This window comes from Lynx canadensis, chromosome F1 (assembly GCF_007474595.2).
Source record: "Lynx canadensis isolate LIC74 chromosome F1, mLynCan4.pri.v2, whole genome shotgun sequence".
Lineage (NCBI taxonomy): Eukaryota > Metazoa > Chordata > Mammalia > Carnivora > Felidae > Lynx > Lynx canadensis.
In genome coordinates, this window is record NC_044319.2 from 9,645,321 (window position 1) to 9,665,094 (window position 19,774).

Consider the following 19,774-nt stretch of genomic DNA (forward strand, 5'->3'; position numbering starts at 1 on the left):
CCCTGACGCCACACGCTTCTTAAAGCTGCTCTTAAGGATCTGGGACGCGACATCTGCAGCCCCGCAATTTCTGCTTTTGGCAACTCTCCAGGGCCCCCTGCTGACTGCCTTCACCTGGTCCGGGGCAGAGCGAGGTGGGCAAAACCCGGCCTGGCATCCGCGTTCCCAAAGCCAGCGGCCCGGCTCCCGGCCCCTGGCCCTCCTCCCCGAGCCTCCCCTCCCCCGCCCCCACCGACGGCTCCCCGCACGAGGAGCGCCAGGCTCGGCCTCACAGTTTTCTTGGCGGGCTCCTTCTTCCGCTTCTTCTCCGAGTTGCCGTGGTAGGGCAGGTCGCGGCCGCGGTAGGACGGGCCTCGGCTCAGCTCGCGCTCGCTGTAGGGCGGCAGCGCGTCGTCGTCGTCGTCGTCGGCCGAGTCGTCGTCGTCGCCCTGCGGCGAGGCCGCCTTGTAGGTGCCGGGCGGCGACCAGGCGTAGTAGGAGGCGCTGCGACGGCCGAGCTGCGCGCTCAGCCGGGACGGCGTCTCGAGGCTGCCGCCGCGGCTGGCGCCCTCGGGCCGCGCCTGGCGCTCCAGGCCGCCGGCGCGGGGCGCGTGCTCGTACTTGGGCGCGGTGCCCGGCGTCCGGCTCACCAGGCGCGGCAGGGGCGCGTCGTCGGGCCGCCGGCGCGGGGTGCCGGGGGCCCAGGCGCGGCCCGCGTCGCCCAGGGGCTCCCGGCTGCGGCTCCGCGGCCCGTAGTACTCCTCGGGCGAGTCGTCCTGGTAGAAGCCCCCGAGGGCGTGCGTCTCCGAGCGCTCGAAGCGGCCGCCGCCCCGCGCCTCGTGGCTGTCGCCGTCGGCCCGGCGGGAGCGCGCGCCGTACGAGTCGGCGAAGGCGGCCAGCTCGTCCATGGAGACGGCCGGCACGCCGGCGGCGAAGTTCTTCCGGGACAGCATCTCGGACTTGGAGCGCTGCTGGCTGAGGGCAGAGGGCAGAGGAGACGACGGTCAGCCGGCCCTGGCGCCCTAAACCGGGGTCTGCGCGTCCGCCGGGGGCCCCGGGGGCCCAGCAGGGGGGGGGGGTCCGAGTGGGACGCGAGAGCGCCATGTGCTCTGGCTGGCCGAGCGGCCTTGGACACCTCGGACACCCCGGACTCTCAATGTAGAGCGAGGGCGGCCGTGGCTGGCTCCTGAATTCGTGCCAAGGATCAAGACGGAGTTGTAGGTAAAAATGGTGATATATATATGGTGTTGAAACACACAGTGGGGCCTTGTGATCATTATGTGACTTCTGGTTGACAGCCACATGTCTCCTCACACCCTCAAAGCCAGCGTGGGTTGGGGTGGCTTGGGATGCACACAGTTGTAGCCCAAGAATACCCTGTAATATTTGGTGATATACAAAGAGCCCATTTCCTCCCTCAGAGCCCAGGGTCAATTTATCTCTGCAAGTTACCTGCAGTTGGTCAGTCTGAGAGAAAGACAGTGTCTAGTGTCCTTCAAGATAAAGGACAGGGAATGGTGTTGGTCCTATTCAGTGGGAAGCGGCCCAACAAAACAGGGTGCACGTCTTGGCCTCCCATATTCATTGGCCAGGTGACTCTACCAAGCCCCTCAACATCTGCAAATTTCAGCCCCCCTCCCGCCCCAACTTAAAATGGGGACATTAATAGTACCTGCCTTTTAGAGTTACGAGAATCAAATACAACAGCATATATAACGTGTTTGGCATCTTACCCTTCACGTAACAATGATCAAATGATGGGGGTGATGGGTGGGAATTTTTAGAGGTTATAGGATAAAATATTATGAGAAGGGCAGGGAAATGTCAATAAGGTTAATAAGGAAACGTAGTTAATAAGGTGCATTAAGGTTCAGTACGGTGCCCATTTCAAAGGGCCTTGAATGATTACTTCTACACATGGTGTCTTAAGTGTTCCCCTGCTTAATAAATGTGAGGGGGTGGGGCGCGCCTGAGTGGTTCAGTCACTTAAGCGGCCGACTTCAGCTTCAGCCTCATGATCTCGCGGTTTGTGAGTTCCAGACCCGCGTCCGGCTTGGCGCTGACGGCTCAGAGCCTGGAGCCCGTTTCGGATTCTGTGTCTCCCTCTCTCTCTGCCCCACCCCTGCTCACACTCTGTCTCTCTTTCTTTCAAAAATGAATAAAGATTTTTAAAAAGTTAATAAAAAAATTAACGTGAGAAGGGGATGTTCAATAGCCCAAAGAAAGGGGGCAGGACAACCTAGAAGGGGAGACAGAGAGGCTATCAGAAAGTAACAGCCTCCGAGCTCCGGCCACCAGCACTTCACCTGTGCCTGAAGCTCTCCCGATCCTCTTTGTTATACTCCATGGCTGAGGGTCCCCGGCTTGCCCCACTGCTGCCTCCCATGACACCTGACCAGTAGTCAGGATTGCTCTCCAAATCCCCCGACACAGGGAACTGCTTGCTTCTCATCTGGTGGTACGCCTGGCGGAAATTACTGTCCTCCTCGTGCAGGGAGCTGAGTTCCGAGATGGTGTTGTTATCTGCGGGGACAAAACCAGACATGACAGAGCTTTCTACGTATTAGGGTGGGAACTCTGTGAAGGGCTGAGACCGAGGCTCTGGGGAAACCCCCTCCCGAAGGCCTCAATCCTGTCCAGGGTTGGTTATAGACCTGAACTAATGGGATTTGTGTTCCGAGCCCAGCAGGAACTGGCTCCACCCAAAAGCCCACTTGCTTATCAGGAGGAAGGCTTCCCGCATTCTCTGTTGATGGAATGGGAAAACAGTTGTTACTGCCCCACCTAAGGCAGGCTTCCCAGAACTTGGGCTCTTTTGCAGCTGGTTTCCTCCTAGAGCATCACCATCCTTGTCCCAGTGTTTTTCTCCATGTATAACTGGGTGAAAGCCATGACGATCCCAGGCATGTTGAGCCAAAAGGGGCAAAAAGAGAAGTCATAGTTCACAAGATCTTCCCTACTGTTGCCTGAGTCCCAAGACGGGCCTTCAGAGCCGGGACAGCCCCAGGCTTTAGAGGAACCCCATTCCAGCCTCCTGCAGCCGTGCCCCTCACCACAGAGCACAGTCCACAGGGTCAAGGGGACTGCATACCTCGTCTCCATTCTTTCCCTTTCTGGATACTCATCCAGGAACCTGGAATATCCTTCCCAGTTGGCACCACGTCCATTTCCAGGGCCTACAAAGACTTCTTTGCCTCCCTAAAGAGGATTCCAGGAGTGTGCAGCCACGGGTGGCTAGGACAGTTGTGTAGAGGTGTGGGAAGGAAAGGGGGATTGGGCTGCACTATGGTCTATGGGCTTCCACTTGTACTCTTCCTACAAAATTCTAAGGAGGGGATGGCCACAGTTTGCTCATTCCCTAAAGGGCCCTAAGTAGCATTTTGCATAAGCACTTGTGAATAAGACCAGAATCGCAGTCTGGAAAGAAAAAAAAAAAAAAAAACCCAACTATTTATTTATAGAACTTCGAAATGGATTGAATATCATTTTACTTAAAAAAACACATCTAGCGAATCTATTTCTAATGTAACTGGATCCATTTGTTTTCTACAATCCTTTGGTTAGAACTTCAAAATATTATCAAAATCAACATTTACAAGGTGTAAGGCCTGGCTGTTGAGCAAAAGGTAAGCCAAGATACGATGTGGGCAGCACAAATATGCGTCTCAGGTTCCCCTCTACTTCTCCTCCCTACCCCCAACAGTCCTTGGAGGAGCAGAGAATTTTGCTGAGTCCCACCCATAGGGGAAAGGAAGGGCCTCCCCACCGCTGCATAAACAGTGTCCTTGTCCTGTTCTACCAGATCTGGGCTTACTGGAAATGTCATTCATTTTGGTCATGCAATCAGTTGGTTTTGGATTATAATCTAATTGTTAAACCTGTTCCTCTTTCTGAGGAGAATGGACTAGTTAGTGCCCATTTTAAAGAAAAATAACTCAGATACTACTGATTAAACAATCTAGAACCTTCCTTTTCTCATGATCTCAGTGAATTCGAATCTCCTGGGAACAGCACAGAAGAGAACTATCAGGGGAGCCTGGGTGGCTCAGTCGGTAAATCGTCCGACTTCGGCTCAGGTCATGATCTCGTGGTGAGTTCGAGCCCCACGTGGGGCTCTGTGCTAACAGCTCAAAGCCTGGAGCCTGCTTCGGATTCTGTGTCTCCCCCTCTCTCTGCCCCTCCCATGCCCATGCTTGGTCTCTGTCTCTCGATAATAAATAAACATTAAAAAAAGAAGAGAACTATAAAATGCATCAAGTGAAACTGCTGAACGATCACATTGTTGGCTCAGAACTTTCCTTAAACTTCAGGGAATAATGGACTTTTCCCACTTCTCCACACAGCGAGGGCTAGCTCTGTTTCACCATTCATACTGGTGGACCATCTAGGATGTCTGCGGCTCTAACATTTCTGCCGCATCGAGCATACACATCAACGTCCCTGCTTCACGAACACCTAATAATGTAACTCTAGGACAGGAAAGACAGACTTTGTCTGTAAAGGGCCAGATAGCAAATATTTTAGGTTTTGCAAGCCGTGTTGTCACAACTCTTCACCCTGCCATTGTAGCACAAAAGCGGCCACAGTCAATGTATAAGTGAGCCGGCATGGCTCTGTTCCAATACAACCTTTTTACAAAAACAGGAGGTGGAACATATTTGCCCTGGTAGCTGTTGTCTACAGATCACTGCACTAGGAAGGATCCTGGACTAAAAACATCCCAAGAGCAACCCCCTACTTACAAGGGGCAAGAAGAAAAAGGATCTTCCTGGCTAGCATATTCATGAACTTGAAATCCCCAGTTCTTACAGAATCTTGCCCCAGCCTGAAACCAGGAGATCCGTTTTACAAGGACATCTTCAAGACCGTCCCACGTCCAAGATCCACCCCAGGGTTTACTCTGCTCTTCAGGAACAGAACCTCTGAAAGTCAAGTGAACTATATTCCTACTTCATCTCTGTGTAATTATTGTAATGTCAACCCGCAGGTTCCAGGAAATCCTGGTTCCAGTTCTAGCACTTTTCCTCTCTGCCTCCCTTTTCTTCTCTGTAAAAGGAAGGAGATGGGAGCGCCTGGGTGGCTCAGTCGGTTAAGCGTCCGACTTCGGCTCAAGTCATGATCTCGTGGCTTGTGAGTTCAAGCCCCGCGTCGGGCTCTGTGCTGACAGCTTGGAGCCTGAGCCTGCTTCATATGCTGTGTCTCCCTCTCTCTCCCTGCCCTCCCCCACTCATGCTCTGTCTCTCTCTGTCTCTCAAAAATGAATAAATGTTTAAAAAAATTTTTTTATTTTTTTATTTGAAAAAAAAAATTATTTTTTTTATTTGAAAAAAATTTTTTTAAACGTTTATTTATTTTTGAGACAGAGAGAGACAGAGCATGAACGGGGGAGGGTCAGAGAGAGGGAGACACAGAATCTGAAACAGGCTCCAGGCTCCGAGCTGTCAGCACAGAGCCCGACGCGGGGCTCGAACTCATGGACCGTGAGATCATGACCTGAGCCGAAGTCGGCCGCTTAACCGACTGAGCCACCCAGGCGTCCCCCAAAATTTTTTTTTTAAATGAGGGAGGTGGATTCAACAACCTCAGTCTCTTCAGCTCTAACATACTAAAGTCCTAGGAGGTAAAAGGCTGTGATCTCTAAACAGATACAGCCGCGGCAGCCACGGAGCCATCCAGTTTGCTCAAAAATTTCTTGGGTAAAGAGCACAGGACTGGGAATCAGAAGAGCTGGGTTCTCATCCTGGTCCGGTCACTTCAACCCTCTGGGCTTCTGTTTCCTCATCTGTACACTGCAAAGGTTGACCTCAGCCATCTTTAAGATGCTAAGATTCCATGACATTAATGATCTGTCAGTCCCCCAAGACCATCCAGGTAGGCAGGAGACATCACCTAAACCGGCACCCATCCTTTTAGCTTAACCTCAGGTTTTAACTTTTTCTCTGAGCTGTGAGATCCACAGATTTCCTCCCAGGATCCTTCTCCTTGATCCCTATCTGTGTCCCCTCACAGGGCTCCATGACAACACGTTACAACTAACTTGTCAAGTGCAGTGACATCTGCATTCCTGACATTCCAATCTGGAGATTGTCTTTTTATAGTCCCTGCGGTGGGAGGATGCAGCCCAGACAGGATGAATTTAGCATTGCAAACTGGGAGGAATATGTTGTCCTTAATCTGAATAAAGTGCCTCTAGTCTGGGACTGTTTCCCCAACAATTCTATCGAGTCTCTCCTTGCTTCCAAGGCAAGGAGGGTTCAAAGAGAGACAGACATTGTGACCTTACCACCAGGCCCGCCAGCACCCTTTTGATAATTAGCGAATCTACGTCAGACCTGCCCTGTGCCGCCCCTCATCACGGAAGGTAATTTGGGATCCACGCCAAATAATCAGCCGTGTCGGCTGCCAAGCGTCCAACGGGCTGTGAGTGAGTTAAGGTTGGGGCCCCGCAACGCAGTGATTTAAAGGTTCTCTTGACGAGAGGGACGCCCTTTTTGCTAGCCCCTCGGTCTCTGCCGCTGGGGATCTCGGAGGAACGTCGGGCCTCCTTTTGGTAGATTCATTTGGCAGACTTGCTCACTCACTTTCCTCGAGGCCCCCCTCTAGCAAGTCAGCAGCTGGACCGCTGTTCAATGATGGGGGCTTTCGTGCTGGGGAAAAAACGCACATCTTTTGTCATTATTTTGAATCTGTTTTAAAGAGAGTGGCCGGGAGAGACTCTTCAAATAAAGCATTTCCAACCCAGGACTGCACAGGCCCAGCAGCGCTGGCTACTCCATGGAGAGGTACAACGTAAGCCAAGGGACACACATCTGCTCTACTCCTCGCACCAGAAGCCCCTTCTCTCCCTTGTGTGTACTTGAGGCTACTGTCCTCAGGATGTCACCGGCACCCTTGCTAGTTCTAACCCTGAGAGCTCAGGGCTGCCCGGGTTTGGTAACCCCCGAATCCCCTTCAAGCGTCGAACTCCCGCATGACGCGCAGATCACACAGAACTAACAGATGCTCACATCTGCCTCTCATCCTTCTGGCCGGATCAAACTGAGCCAGCTCCTTCTCGACGTAGTACAGGACCTTCATGGAGTCTCTCTCTTTGTCCGCTTGGATCCGGTAGCCTTTGCGAACTGTTAAGGAAAGGACAGGAAGGCGAGCTGAAAAAAGCAGGAGGCGGCCTCCATTTTACCAAGTGAAAAACATGGTCCCTGCTTATAACAACTCTTTTTGAAATCACCCAGAAATAGTCATCTATATTTATACTTATGGAACCATACCTGAGATCCCTTTTATCAGATGGTGCCCCTGGAACGGAGGAACAGCAGGTAAATAACAGAGTTCTATGACAGTGTATTTTGGGTCACTTGTTAAATTCTGTTTCCTGCTTTCTGACCTTCTAGAGCTCCACTTAAAGATCATCTTCTCAAAGCTCAGGGAAGTATACTCACACTAAAAAAAAAGACCACTTTCTAGACAGATCATTCTATACCATCTGGGGATCATATCTTCACTTGGTAGGAGCACATGTAAATAAAACAGACACCCCAACATCAGGGACCTTGACAAAGGTGGCCTGAACGCCTCTAGGTTCCTGGGAGATGATGCGAAGACTCCATAACTGGGATTAGAGACTATGATATACATTTGGGCCAAGGAAGGTGCAAACTACATGGATTGCTAAGTATGGTTCCATTTATTTCTTTAACATTTTCCTTTTAGGAAAGGGAATACCATATTCTAGACATGATAAATTCAACCTGCCGCTATGTGGTTACAAGCAGGTGTTATTTTCAGGGCTTAATAAGAAACAAAACTAAAGCCTGAGAGATAATACCACCTCCTACATTCCCATCACTCATGTTGTCAGATACAAAGGCTGTTGAAGCCCCATATCACTTAAGTATCAGCCAAGTCCAATACCCGCCTCAAGGGTGATCAGACACAGGCACGTCTAATCTTCACAGATAAGGGAAACAAGAGAAGGGAAGGAATGGGATGGAGATGTAACAACAATGGCAAGAGACAACACTCATTGGGCACTATAAATGTGCTTAGGTACGGTGCTAAATGCTTTAATGGACGTTCATTCCTCCCAACCCCTAATGAAGTTCCGGTAGCCTCATTTTATGGTTGAGAAAACTCTGATTCAGAGGGATTTCATAACTTGCTCAAGCATTACTGGCAGCACCAGGGCTGGAACCATGTTATCTGACTGAAGCCTCTCTGGAGCCTAGGAGTCAGGGGTAGTAGGAAAGACAAGAGGAGAAAGCCCAGAGTAGGAAATGCTCGAAGGTGTGCCCTGGGTGGGAGGATCTGAGCCGTCGTCCTATCTTCTAGCCAGTCAGGACTCTACAACGGGATGGAAGAAAGTGACCCAGCCCCCAACGTCCTCTGTTCCCAAAGCAGGGCGAATGCCATAAGGAAACCACATGACTGCATGTGCCTCCAGAGGGGACTCTGCTTTCTGCTTTCTGGTCACCTTACCCTGGCTGTGGACAAAGCCCCACGCACGAACTATGTCCACGGAAGATTAAAATACAGCATTCCGCAGCACTCTGATCACAGCCCTGGCACCGAAAACTGAAAGAACGCCCCCACACCCATTTGCAGGTGCACCAATTTTCTATATGAGAACATTCTGGGCAGTTCAGATTCATCTCCAATTGTGGAGTCACTTTAAAAAAAAAAAAAAAACTAATGAATCTCAGCACACGCTTTTAAGTGGCACCTTCTCCTGGAGGTTAGATTCGTAATCCTTATGCAGAAGCAATTATTAGCAGGAATGATTTTATTTATCAAGCTACACACTCTTCCTTCCATCTCTGCAGAGGCGTTTACAGAGTAGTACAGACAGTTCAATTAAAATGCAATTATCCCACGGAACTGCTATGTCTGTTCTGAGGCAGTCATGTCTGATGCATGAAACACAGGGCTAGGAAATAGGGAACTGGGCACTGGTAGGCATGTGGCTGGTTTATTGAGGGGCCTCAAATAAATGATGACCTACCAAGTACCTGGTTTTAATGTCTATAAAATGCAACTAATACTTCTCCAACTTTAAATCTTCCCAACCTTTCTCTTCACAAGGAAGAGAAGACAGATACAGAAAAAATTTAAAAAGGTAAAAAAGAGGACAACAAAGACCTAATCGGTAGAGTTCTTTGAGTTCCTTGTAATTATCAGGGGCCGCTCAAATGGCACCACATCCCAAAAGCTTTCTCTGATTCTCATAGCTATAAAGTTCTATTTCTTCTCTCTCTCCATCTCATTTCTCTCTTATAAACCATTTACTTGGAAGTTTCACTAGGACCCTCAATACGCTCTAGTTTGTTCCAAATTATTTGTATAAATGTCTCATCTTCCCAAAGATTTTCGAAGGAAAAGAAGTCTTATTCTAGATCAGCGTAAAGCCCAGAACAGTGCTTGGTAGGCACTTAATAAACGTTTGAGGGGCGCCTGGGTGGCGCAGTCGGTTAAGCGTCCGACTTCAGCCAGGTCACGATCTCGCGGTCCGGGAGTTCGAGCCCCGCGTCAGGCTCTGGGCTGATGGCTCGGAGCCTGGAGCCTGTTTCCGATTCTGTGTCTCCCTCTCTCTCTGCCCCTCCCCCGTTCATGCTCTGTCTCTCTCTCTGTCCCAAAAATAAAAATAGAAACGTTGAAAAAAAAATTAAAAAATAAATAAATAAATAAAATAAACGTTTGAGCTGAATTGGTGCTAGTCTGAGGGTGGTGCGGGGGGTAATGATTTCCTTGGAAAGAGTATTTCCTGTAGAGTTTCCCTCTCTAGCTTCTAAACTTCCTGAGGACAAGGACCGGTTCTATCTCTGCATCTCCAGCACAAGCACAGAGCCTAGCACACTGTAGACCCTAGAAACATGTGTTTGTATGAATGAATGAGTGAACGAACGAACGAATGAACAGAAATCAGGAATAGAAACTATATGACAAGGGACTGCAGAGTAAGGCAGAAGCAGCCACGTGGTTGGTTGGTCAGAGGGTTTTGGCCAGGAAGGGGAGGACTTGAACGATGGCTTGAGGGAGCAGCAAGGTTCAGGTCAGTTTTGCTGCCGTTATTGATGGTTATTTTTTAAAGGAGAACACTAGCAGGTGCTGGAGGCATTAGGGAAGGGGCCTACCCTACCTGAGCGATGGCTTCAGCCAGGTGTTTTAAATATGTGAAGCACTGTTACGGTAAACATTCAGTCATACTGAGATCAAGTGGAGGTGGGGAGGTGCTGCCTTATGGAACAATGTCGCCGCTGTCCCCTGGTGGTGAGAGATGGCCGCCTCTCCGAGCAACAGCTGGAAACCTCTCCGTTAATTGCAACTTGGAGTAGAGCATAGATTGTTTTCTGTGCCATTATAACAAATCACACTCCTCCTTGTGAGACAGGTTTGATGATGTATGCACAGGTTATCATGTCCCTGAAAAGTTACAGTCACTATTTACAGCCTCAAATGAAGACAGTTGTCTCACCTTCCGATCCTGGCATTATAAAGAGACTCCGCTAGAACGGATACTTTCTGCCTTGACTTCAGCTAATGTGTTCAGAAATCTAAATCCCTCCGATTTGCCGAGAAGGACGAGGACGAATTATTGATATTTAGACTTTAGAGGTATCATCTATTTGGTTTCAGTAGCTAAAAAGCTAGGCCGTTCTCCCTGCAAAAAGGTGTTTCTTTTTTTCAACTGAAAACTGTAAGTTTGATTGTGTAGCACACTAAAACTAGAACGAAAACAAGTTCTCTCATCCTGGCAGAATCTGGCTCTGTGTCACATATACGCTCAGGAGCATTTAAAACACCAGAAAACCTCTCTTCATCCCTCCAAGCAGATGAGACTTTTCCTTCTCTGAGCTTGCATCAGAGAGCAGTCTTATCATACACTGCTTTGTATTTCTTTACTCGTTTTATTTCCATTCACAAACCCCCAATGCGCATTTTGCTAGACAGCAAATTCTGTGAGGGAAAATTCGTAGGCATTCATCAAATTCTTCTTACATGAAAACAAGTAAAATGGTGTCAGGTTGATTTTTATCTGTAATTTGCCTGAAGATCCGAGAACTCTCTGATGTGTGGTGACAGTTTAAAAAGACAGGTCCTGGACCATTGGCCAAAGTCCAGCCCTTTTTGGAAAATGACTTTTCCCCCCCAGTGATGTTTCAGTTTAGCATGGATGCGGGATCTATTTATCTTTTCAAGCTCTGTCTGGCCCAAGTCCTTTGGTTGGTGTGGCTCTTCATACTTCAACTCCTCGAATGGATTAGCCTCGGCAACTTTGGTTCTGGCGGGGAGGGAATATTGGGATGTTCATTTTGATGCCAAACTACAAAAATTCTTATTGTTAAAGTAGTTGAGCTGATGTGTTTGACCCAGTTGACTGGCAATCAGCTACTTTTCAGTTCATTTCTCCTTTACAGCCAAGCCTAACTTCTAAAACTTGCAGAAGAAGTCTCTGAGGCAGATACCCATGGATATAGCCTTGTTTTTCCTACCCTATCTTAATGAGCTAAGTAAGGCTGTTTATGGATGATGCAACAGCTGCCACATTCCACCCCCAGGGTGATAGCAGCTCAGTTGTGGGAGAAGTGATGTTTAAAATTTGCATATCCTCTGTATACATACAGTAGGCATATATATAGACGCATATCCTTATTAGTTTTGAAAATGACATTTCAAAACCCTACTTGCCTACTCAATTCTTTTGTAAGAAGAATGAGGGGAGGCCAGGTGGATGTGAAAATAAATTAGAACAAGGCAAGAGTAGCGGTGGAAAGCCAGTGTCGGAGATAGTTGCATTAATCAAGGTGAGAGAGGAGGGTAGCAGGGACCGGGATAGCACAATACAGGTGGAGGAAAGTAAACCGATTCGAGGTTATTTTGAGGTGTAATCCGAGGGACCTGGTGACCAACCGGATGAGGGAAGTGAGGCAGAGATGAGGACGAGGTCCCTGCTTCTGGTGGGGGCTGCCGGGTGGACAACCGGGCCACCTGTTGTGATAAGAAATGCGGGAGTTGGTTTGCAGTCAAAAAACAGCAGACTAATTCGACTTCCTAGAGTCCGAGTTTGAAATGCCTGTGAGATGTCCAGGCAGTTGGGTACATGGGACTGAGGAGCAGGAGAGGGGCTGGAGACAGTGACTGGGAGCCATAAGCATAGAAAACATGATTGAAGCCGTGGGAGTAGATAACATTTCCCAGGGAGAGGACCTTGGACAAAACAGGAGGAAGGCCAGCCAGCGTAGAGAGAAATAAGTAGGAAAAATTACTAACCAAAGTGTTGGGGAAGGCAAAGAGAGAGGGGTGGGGCAGGGGTGGCAAACGCTTTGAGAAGTCAAGGGAGGTTAAGAACTGGGAAGCATTGATTAGATTTGCCACAAGGCAATCTTCACAAGCACTGTTTCTGGAGTAGTGAAAGCGACAGCAAGATGGAAGTTAGTCGAGGAGCTGGCGAAAAGCGGAGGAAATGGAGACGTGAAACATCCGAAACGTTGAAGGAGTTCAGCTGTGAAGAGGAGAAAAGGGGTAGGGAAGCAACATCCAAGGACTACGAGGTTTTTGCAAATTGTTGTTTTATTTTAATGGAGAGATTTAGGCACGCTTTGAATGCTGCTAGGAAGGAGTCTCTAGAGCAAGACAGTCCGGCAAGGAGAGGGGAGACTGGGATGGAATGTGGGGTACTCAATAAAGAGAGAACCTTGACAAAGCTGAAGAGGCTGAGTCCAGGGCAGGACAGGAGGAGAGAGTTCTTCTATTGTAACAGAGGTCTCAAGTAGCTGCCAAGAAGAACGGGGGAGGGAATCAAGGCGCCTCTTCTCTCTCCCAGTTGGTAACTGACTGGCTACACTACACACAGCTCATCAAAGATGCCTTTCCAACTACCCAGAGGGTTCAAAAGGGCACTGTATACAAATGTAACCTGAAAAATCACTATTGCTAGATGATTACCCAAAAATTGAGCTAGCATATAAATATAAAATAGGCTAAACTTACATCTTTATAAATCAGCACTTCTTAACATCTCTAACCTTCTTTAACAAATAATGGACATAGAACATTGGCTCAAGCCACCTTTTTCTTAACAGACAAATAACCAGATGCCATCAATAATTCTGTCCATGGGGCCATGAGTACGGAAATGTGCCCACTAGGGGTCATGAGGAATGCTATCCTGACTCGGTGAACCACACAATGACAACCTGGGCCAGACTAGCTGTGGCTAACATTGGTTGTGCATCTTCCCCTTTTTGCTGGCTAACAGAACCCTGATTTTGTTCATTTCCAAGGTGATTAGGTGTTTTTGGCCTAAGAGATGCGTCTCGATTAGTTCAAGCCAATCTGGTATAGAAACGGGCACAGGACACAATTCTTGCCAACAAAACCACCAAGAAGTCTGTTAGAAGGGGAAGGGGCGTCTGGAAAAGGTTTCCTCACTCTTGAGAAAAGCAGCACAAGGGAGAAGCATATCTTTTTCTATCTCTGAATGCATTTAGTACCTGAACTATGGCAGTCACCACAGGATCATAAGGGGAGCCAGCTTGGAAGGACAGAACAAAAGCTATAAAGAACTCAGTCCTTCAGTGGTGCTACCTGAACTGATCGATTAAGCAACCCCGGAGCCACTTTTCCTTGGGATTTCTTGCTCTGTGAAATAATAAGTGTTCCTATGTTTCAAGCCATTTCTTTTTTTTCTTAAACGTTTTTTTTTTAAACATCTATTCATTTTTTTGAGAGATAGAGACGGTGCAAAGCGGGGGAGGGACAGAGAGAGGGAGACACAGAATCCGAAGCAGGCTCCAGGCTCTGAGCTATCAGCACAGAGCCCTACGTGGGGCTCGAACTCACGAACTGTGAGACCGTGACCTGAGCTGAAGTCGGACGCTCAACCGACTGAGCCACCCAGGCGCCCCCTCCAGCCACTTCTAACTGCATTTGGTTAGTATGGCAGGAACCAGAAAAAGGTTGAAATCAGGAGAGAGGAAGTATCTGTCACCCGATGAGTAAGAATCATTTCATTACGAGAATCCATTTCCAAAAAGTAAGAGGGAATGGGTTCTGGTGGGAAGGAAGGATAAAAAGACTGGAGAAAGGGGAAGCCACAAACCGATTATGAGACAAGTTCCATTAACGTCTCTTTTCCCATTCCATCCTTGGGAGAAACGAACTATATTGTCTTTATCTCTCCAATTCTCTGTGTGTCCTTGATCATTAACTTTTACTTCTCAGTCTGTGACTCATTCCCAGGCTCAGACGTCAGAATTCTACTAATAGTTCCAGGGAGAGGGTAAAAAAAAAAAAAAAAAAAAACAACAAACCCACAAATACCAATTACTCACTGAGGATATCCACTCCTTCCAGGGTCCAGCACGGACAGGTCATTCAGTGGGTCGGATACTCTTCCCGCACCCACTGAAGGAAGTCCAGATACCTCCAGGGGAGAAGTGTCTGTTTTACCAACCCTGCTGGCTCATCCACACCTAGGGATTTAAGTTGCCTTCCAAATATACTTCACACACATCTATTCGTTACTACTCTGTAATCCTGTTCAGACACCTCCCGGAAAGCTACATTTGAATGTCTCTCCGCCCCTGCTACCCCTGTGCCCTCGCCAATAACCACGAATGCATCATGCCCTAAATACCAGGGCTCATCTCCATCCAAATAAGCTCTCCCTACCAAGTACTTAATTCTGTCTATGGTGCGCATCACTGGACAGCTTGCACTCATCCTGAAGCCTCCCCTTTCCTGCATTCCCTAAAGTCATACCTGCTTCCTCTTTCGAAGTATCTCTCAGATTTACCTGCTCATTTCAACTTCCATGGCCTCCATCACGACCCAGATGCTCTCATACCCCCTGAACGGCTTCAGTCACCTCTCAGCCCGGGATCGCCGATCCCACTCTCTTCCGTTCCCACTTGCCTTGTTAGCACAGCACCTCTCCAAGAACTCAGGAACCTGCCTGCAGTGGCTCCGACTCCCTTATGGCACCAAGTCCCGGCTCTCCTGAAGGGGTTTCAAGGCCCTCCCTCACCTGGGTGAGGCTCCATTAAAGCCTCCCACTTTCTTCCAGTCAGCCAAGTTGGAGACTGTCAAACACGCACCCTGTTCTTCCAGCCCCAGGCTTCCACCATGTGTCCTTCCTGGGGGTGCCCAGCAACCCGCTGTCTGCTCTCCTTTTCCTTTGTGTTCTTCTAGGCCCAGCTCAAATCCACCTCTTCCCTGAACTCTGTAACTGCTCCGGCTCTTTATCCTTTGAATTCCCAGCACCATACTCTTTACAGCATCTAATTGTCCTAACAAAAGCCTATTGTCTCTCCCTGGCTGGGCCGTACCGCTTCCTGGGCAAACCGGGTCCTAAACTTCTTAGTGTTCCTCACAGTACCTACTGTAACGCACCAGTCCTGAACCCTAGGTAGGGCTGAAAGAACTATTTATTCACTGGATGACCCACATTCAGCGGGTACCTTGCCTCTTTTCCTCATCATCTTAGTTACCGAGGAGTCTGGGAAGAAAGCAGGGGCAGCTACATCCTGCAGCCCTTGGAGAGCCTGACACGCGTTCCAGATGACATCTGATAGAGCTAGAGAGATCCCGCTTCTGGAATGGAGACCGTCACTTTCCAAAGAAGAAGCACTGAGCTGATGGTTCTTATCAGGAAGGAACCAGAGCGGAAGCCAGAGAGGAGCATGGGGCAGGGCGGTCTGGAACTACATTTACCACTGTGGCTTCCTCCAGTGGAGTCACTTGGTGCCAGGGGAGGTGGATGCGGCTTGTCCATCAGCATGCCAGATGAGGGGGCTCCTCCCAAGGGGACAGAGGGGATGGAGTAAGGGCCGGGGACACCGGAGACAGAGGGAGGGTACCCGGCCTTTGCTGCCTTCCCTGCTTCATACACTGTGGAGGGAGATGAAGAGCAAAAGAGATTATATTATTGTCCCACCCTCCGCAACCCTCACGCCAAAACTCCCTGAGGATGCGCTTACGGGAGCTCTTGGATGTGTGCCTCTGTGTGTGTGTGTGTGTGTGTGTGTGTGTGTGTGTTCTCCAAGGCCTGAACTGATTCATCAGAACCACTCTCCCCCACCCCCTTGGACTCCTCCAGCTCCACCAAAAGCAATGACATAAGGAATTACAGTGTTCAGTACCTGGCAACTGAGTAATTAAGCAGTACTAGGAGCTGTCATGGCAGTCCGTGGTGACGGCACGGCCCATTGCTAACCACACTGTCTGTAGGCTGCCTCTGTCCCTCCGGAGGAGGCCTCGCACCATGCCACCCTCCTGGGTTCCAGGAGGACCCCAAACCTCTTCTAGAGAGGCAGAGCAGGTAATGAGCTTGCACCTGGCCCTGCTCTGTGCTCTCAAAGGCAGAGCAAATAACCTGGGTCCTCCTGGAAACTGCTTTAATCCTAAGAATATTAAAGATGCACGCATGTCTTTCTCCTTCAAGATGTATTCGGCTTATGGCCAGGGTGCCCAACTTAGTGGCTACACGGGCTCGGCCATTCAGGTAAAATTGTGAATCCCCAAGTAAGGACTGGTCCCTTTGTGGACCATTTTGTCACGGGAATAAATAAAACTCATCCGTGGCCGGATGGTACTCAAAGGCTGCAGTCTGCATACTCTGCTTGTTAAAAGAGGAGTTCTCTGCATCCGAGAGGCATGGCCTTTCCTCTGGCTTGAGGGCCTGAAGAGAGGACAAAAGCCTTACCCACAACCTGACATCTGGAAGCTGCCCTTCCTTTCACCAATAGTGCCAATGAGAGTCGCAAACGCAGGGGTGACTGGTGTGGATGAGAAGTATGGAGAGGTGCAGGCAGGTGAGAAGGCAAACAGCAATGGGCATCTCAGGATGCCGGGGGCTCCCAGCAGAGGTGTGAGCCTGGAACGACCAACTTTTAAGGTGGAAGGAAAGGAGGCGGAGAAGGAACTCAGGGTACACAGCTGTCTGATGGTGAGGTGACATTTCTCGCGATCGTTCTACATCTCCCCACTAGTCACTTTACTCACAGGCCTGCGGGCAGCAGCAGGAATCTGGACAACATGGGCAGCGGATGTAGCAACAGCAGCTGTGAGGGCAGCACTGGCACCAGCAGATCCCCACCAGGACGAAGAAGAGGAAGATTCCCAGGATCACCAGGCCAACAAACACCCACTCTGGAAGGACGCACAGAGAAACCCACGGTTGAGGTGGCCCGCTGTCGGGACAGGCACACTCTCATGGCTGTCTACTGTGGGAGGAGTGGGCGGGAGGGATCTGGGGAAGTATCCGGTAACAGGGCACGGAGCCCCCAAACTCAGGGGGAACTCTGAGAGGGAGAAGTGCAGACTTCACAGGGTTGGGGGGGGGTCATGGGGAAGAGGGGAGAAGGTTGCCTAGGTCGTACCGGGCACACGTAACGACCAGCACAAAGTGATGGGGGAGCTTCGGGGCCCCCTCCTGGGCAAAAGGTTCACGGTATCAACTGTAGCGTCAGAACAAGTATGGGACAAGAACAAAAAGACCCCCCGGCTGGGGAGAGGAGGAACCTTGCTTGCTGAGCTACGAAGAGGTGGATTCTGTGAATATGTTCCTTTTGCGGCCAAGTTACTCTTTCCTATAAAAATGTAAGTCCTGAGAGAAAGTTCTCTATGTCTCCACGGTCTAAACCGGCACATATTTAAGTGGTCCAGGTTCCTTATGTGTTCATCTACTTTCCCTGCTGACCACCCCGTAACACCCTTCCCGGACTCAGCATCAAGGCTGAGATCAAAACCTTCTGGAACAAAACCTGTGGAACAAACCATGGCTAGCGAAAGCTAGAGACAAAGACTCAGGTGGAGAATATGATGTCGCCACGCCCCCAAGAATGGCTCGGTTGGATCACGCTCAGGTTGACCATGCTGAATAGCCAGTGTAGCTGCGGGGAAAATGGCTCAGGGCTTTGAGGACTATACTGGCTATGTTTGTTAACTCCTGTTATTTTCCCACCTCTACCAGAGGATGAGCACAGCTTCTAGTGCATTTGCTCATCCAAAAGATTAAGAGGAGGGAAACAAATTCCATTTGGCTTAGATAAAAATGACTGTGACCTTCGAGTGACTTTGTGTCACGCTTTTGGGATTTGGCTATAGGACCCAACTTCCTATAGACTGGACAGACTAGAGTGAGCCATGAGTTCCTTTAAAAGTCAAAAAATCAAAGTAATTCATTTTGATCGAAAGCCGCCTACCAAAAAGTCCCTTTACAATGAACTTTAAGTATATATTGTTTTTCTTGAATTTTGGTTATTAAATGTTCTTTCAGTTAAATGGACATTCAGTTGGAGCTTGAGAATATGACATTTTTGTTATATAAAGGGTTTTGTGATAACGATAAAATTCTTTGACCTTTGTCTAGAACACAGTTTCCTCAGAGAAAAAAACCAACAACTTATATTTCCTGAAACGTCCCTCGTCACCCCATCCACTCATCCCCATTCAAATTAACCAGGTCACCATCTCTTCAGTGAGGAAATGAGAAGGCCCTGCGCCTGCTGAGAACGGTCTGGAAAACTTTCCTGCTGAGGACCATAGATAGCTCAGGGCTTTGTCCTGGACCTTAGCAATAACCCAGTAACATTCTGTCTCTGGAGACAGATATGAGCTCTGAGGATTAGATGAGTGTTGTGGCATGGAGGCTACAACGGTCTTGGGTCAAGCAGTCAAAGATAAAGGACTGGCAGGTTACCCTGGAGAAACAAAAGAATGTTATCCATGCAAGGATTCTTGGAGGCAAAAGGGAGGGATATTCAAGGGACCAGGACCAGATATGAAAAATACAGTAACTCTTTCCTGGGACTGGGGGAACATAACATCTAGCTTGAAGCGATGCTTCGTAACATTGTATGTGTATGTTTGCGGGTGATGAACAAACGAGTACAAGTTGACAGCACTCTGGGTAAGGGGGATCACAAAGAGATATCTATTTGTGTCCCTGGGGTCAACATCAACAGGAAGCATGTTTATATTTGGGTTGGCCAGCTAACGGCAAAACAGGAGAATTCGTGGAAGAATAATTGGTGAAATTCAACTGTGAAGACTTTGGATGTTTTAAAAGCTGAATAAAGTCAAAACCTATGGCCGGGAATAGTCTGTATCTCTCTGTTGCTCCCAACTATTATGCAGCTCTCAACCCTTTGGCAGTAGCCCTCCAAAGCAAGAATGAATCATAGTCTTTAGTATTCTCTGAGTTTGGATATGTCCTTTCCCGTGGTTCATTCCCGTTTCTCATGGAACCTCCTTCCATTATGGACTGTAGTGTTGCACTGAACGGATGCTGGCTTGTCTAGGCTGGTGCATTCAACTTAAGCTATATAAAATGACAGAGCTGTGGGGCGCCTGGGTGGCGCAGTCGGTTAAGCGGCCGACTTCAGCCAGGTCACGATCTCGCGGTCCGTGAGTTCGAGCCCCGCGTCAGGCTCTGGGTTGATGGCTCGGAGCCTGGAGCCTGTTTCCGATTCTGTGTCTCCCTCTCTCTCTGCCCCTCCCCCATTCATGCTCTGTCTCTCTCTGTCCCAAAAATAAATAAACGTTGAAAAAAAAATTAAAAAAAATAAAATAAAAAATAAAATGACAGAGCTGTGCATCTGGGGTTTCCCTGACATATGGTCCATGGATCCCAGGGACTTATGGGGCCCAAGGAGCCCCTGAAATTGTATACAAAGCAATGTAGGTCTGTAAGTATGTGCTTTTCAAGGAAGGAGGGGTGTACTGACTTCATAAGGTTTGAAAAACTGTTTTGGTAAAGTTACAAAAGGCAATTCAGAGTAACATGGTCATACACTAA

The 19,774-nt window shown here is 48.9% G+C and overlaps 1 protein-coding gene across 4 annotated transcripts in view; it reads right to left on the reverse strand.

Annotated features, from left to right (window-relative positions):
• Nucleotides 1–19,774, reverse strand: part of ILDR2 (immunoglobulin like domain containing receptor 2) — a 64,196-nt gene that overhangs the window by 6,956 nt on the left and 37,466 nt on the right. For 3 of the 4 annotated variants that reach the window (XM_030302480.1, XM_030302476.1, XM_030302477.1), the window contains 5 exons: nucleotides 16,978–17,124; nucleotides 15,688–15,864; nucleotides 6,987–7,100; nucleotides 2,286–2,502; nucleotides 273–954 (listed from right to left, as the gene is read on the reverse strand). In XM_030302480.1, coding sequence (XP_030158340.1) covers nucleotides 273–954; nucleotides 2,286–2,502; nucleotides 6,987–7,100; nucleotides 15,688–15,864; nucleotides 16,978–17,124 — 1,337 coding nt within the window. The remainder of the gene's footprint in view (nucleotides 1–272; nucleotides 955–2,285; nucleotides 2,503–6,986; nucleotides 7,101–15,687; nucleotides 15,865–16,977; nucleotides 17,125–19,774) is intronic. The other variant, XM_030302481.1, reaches the window with a different exon arrangement.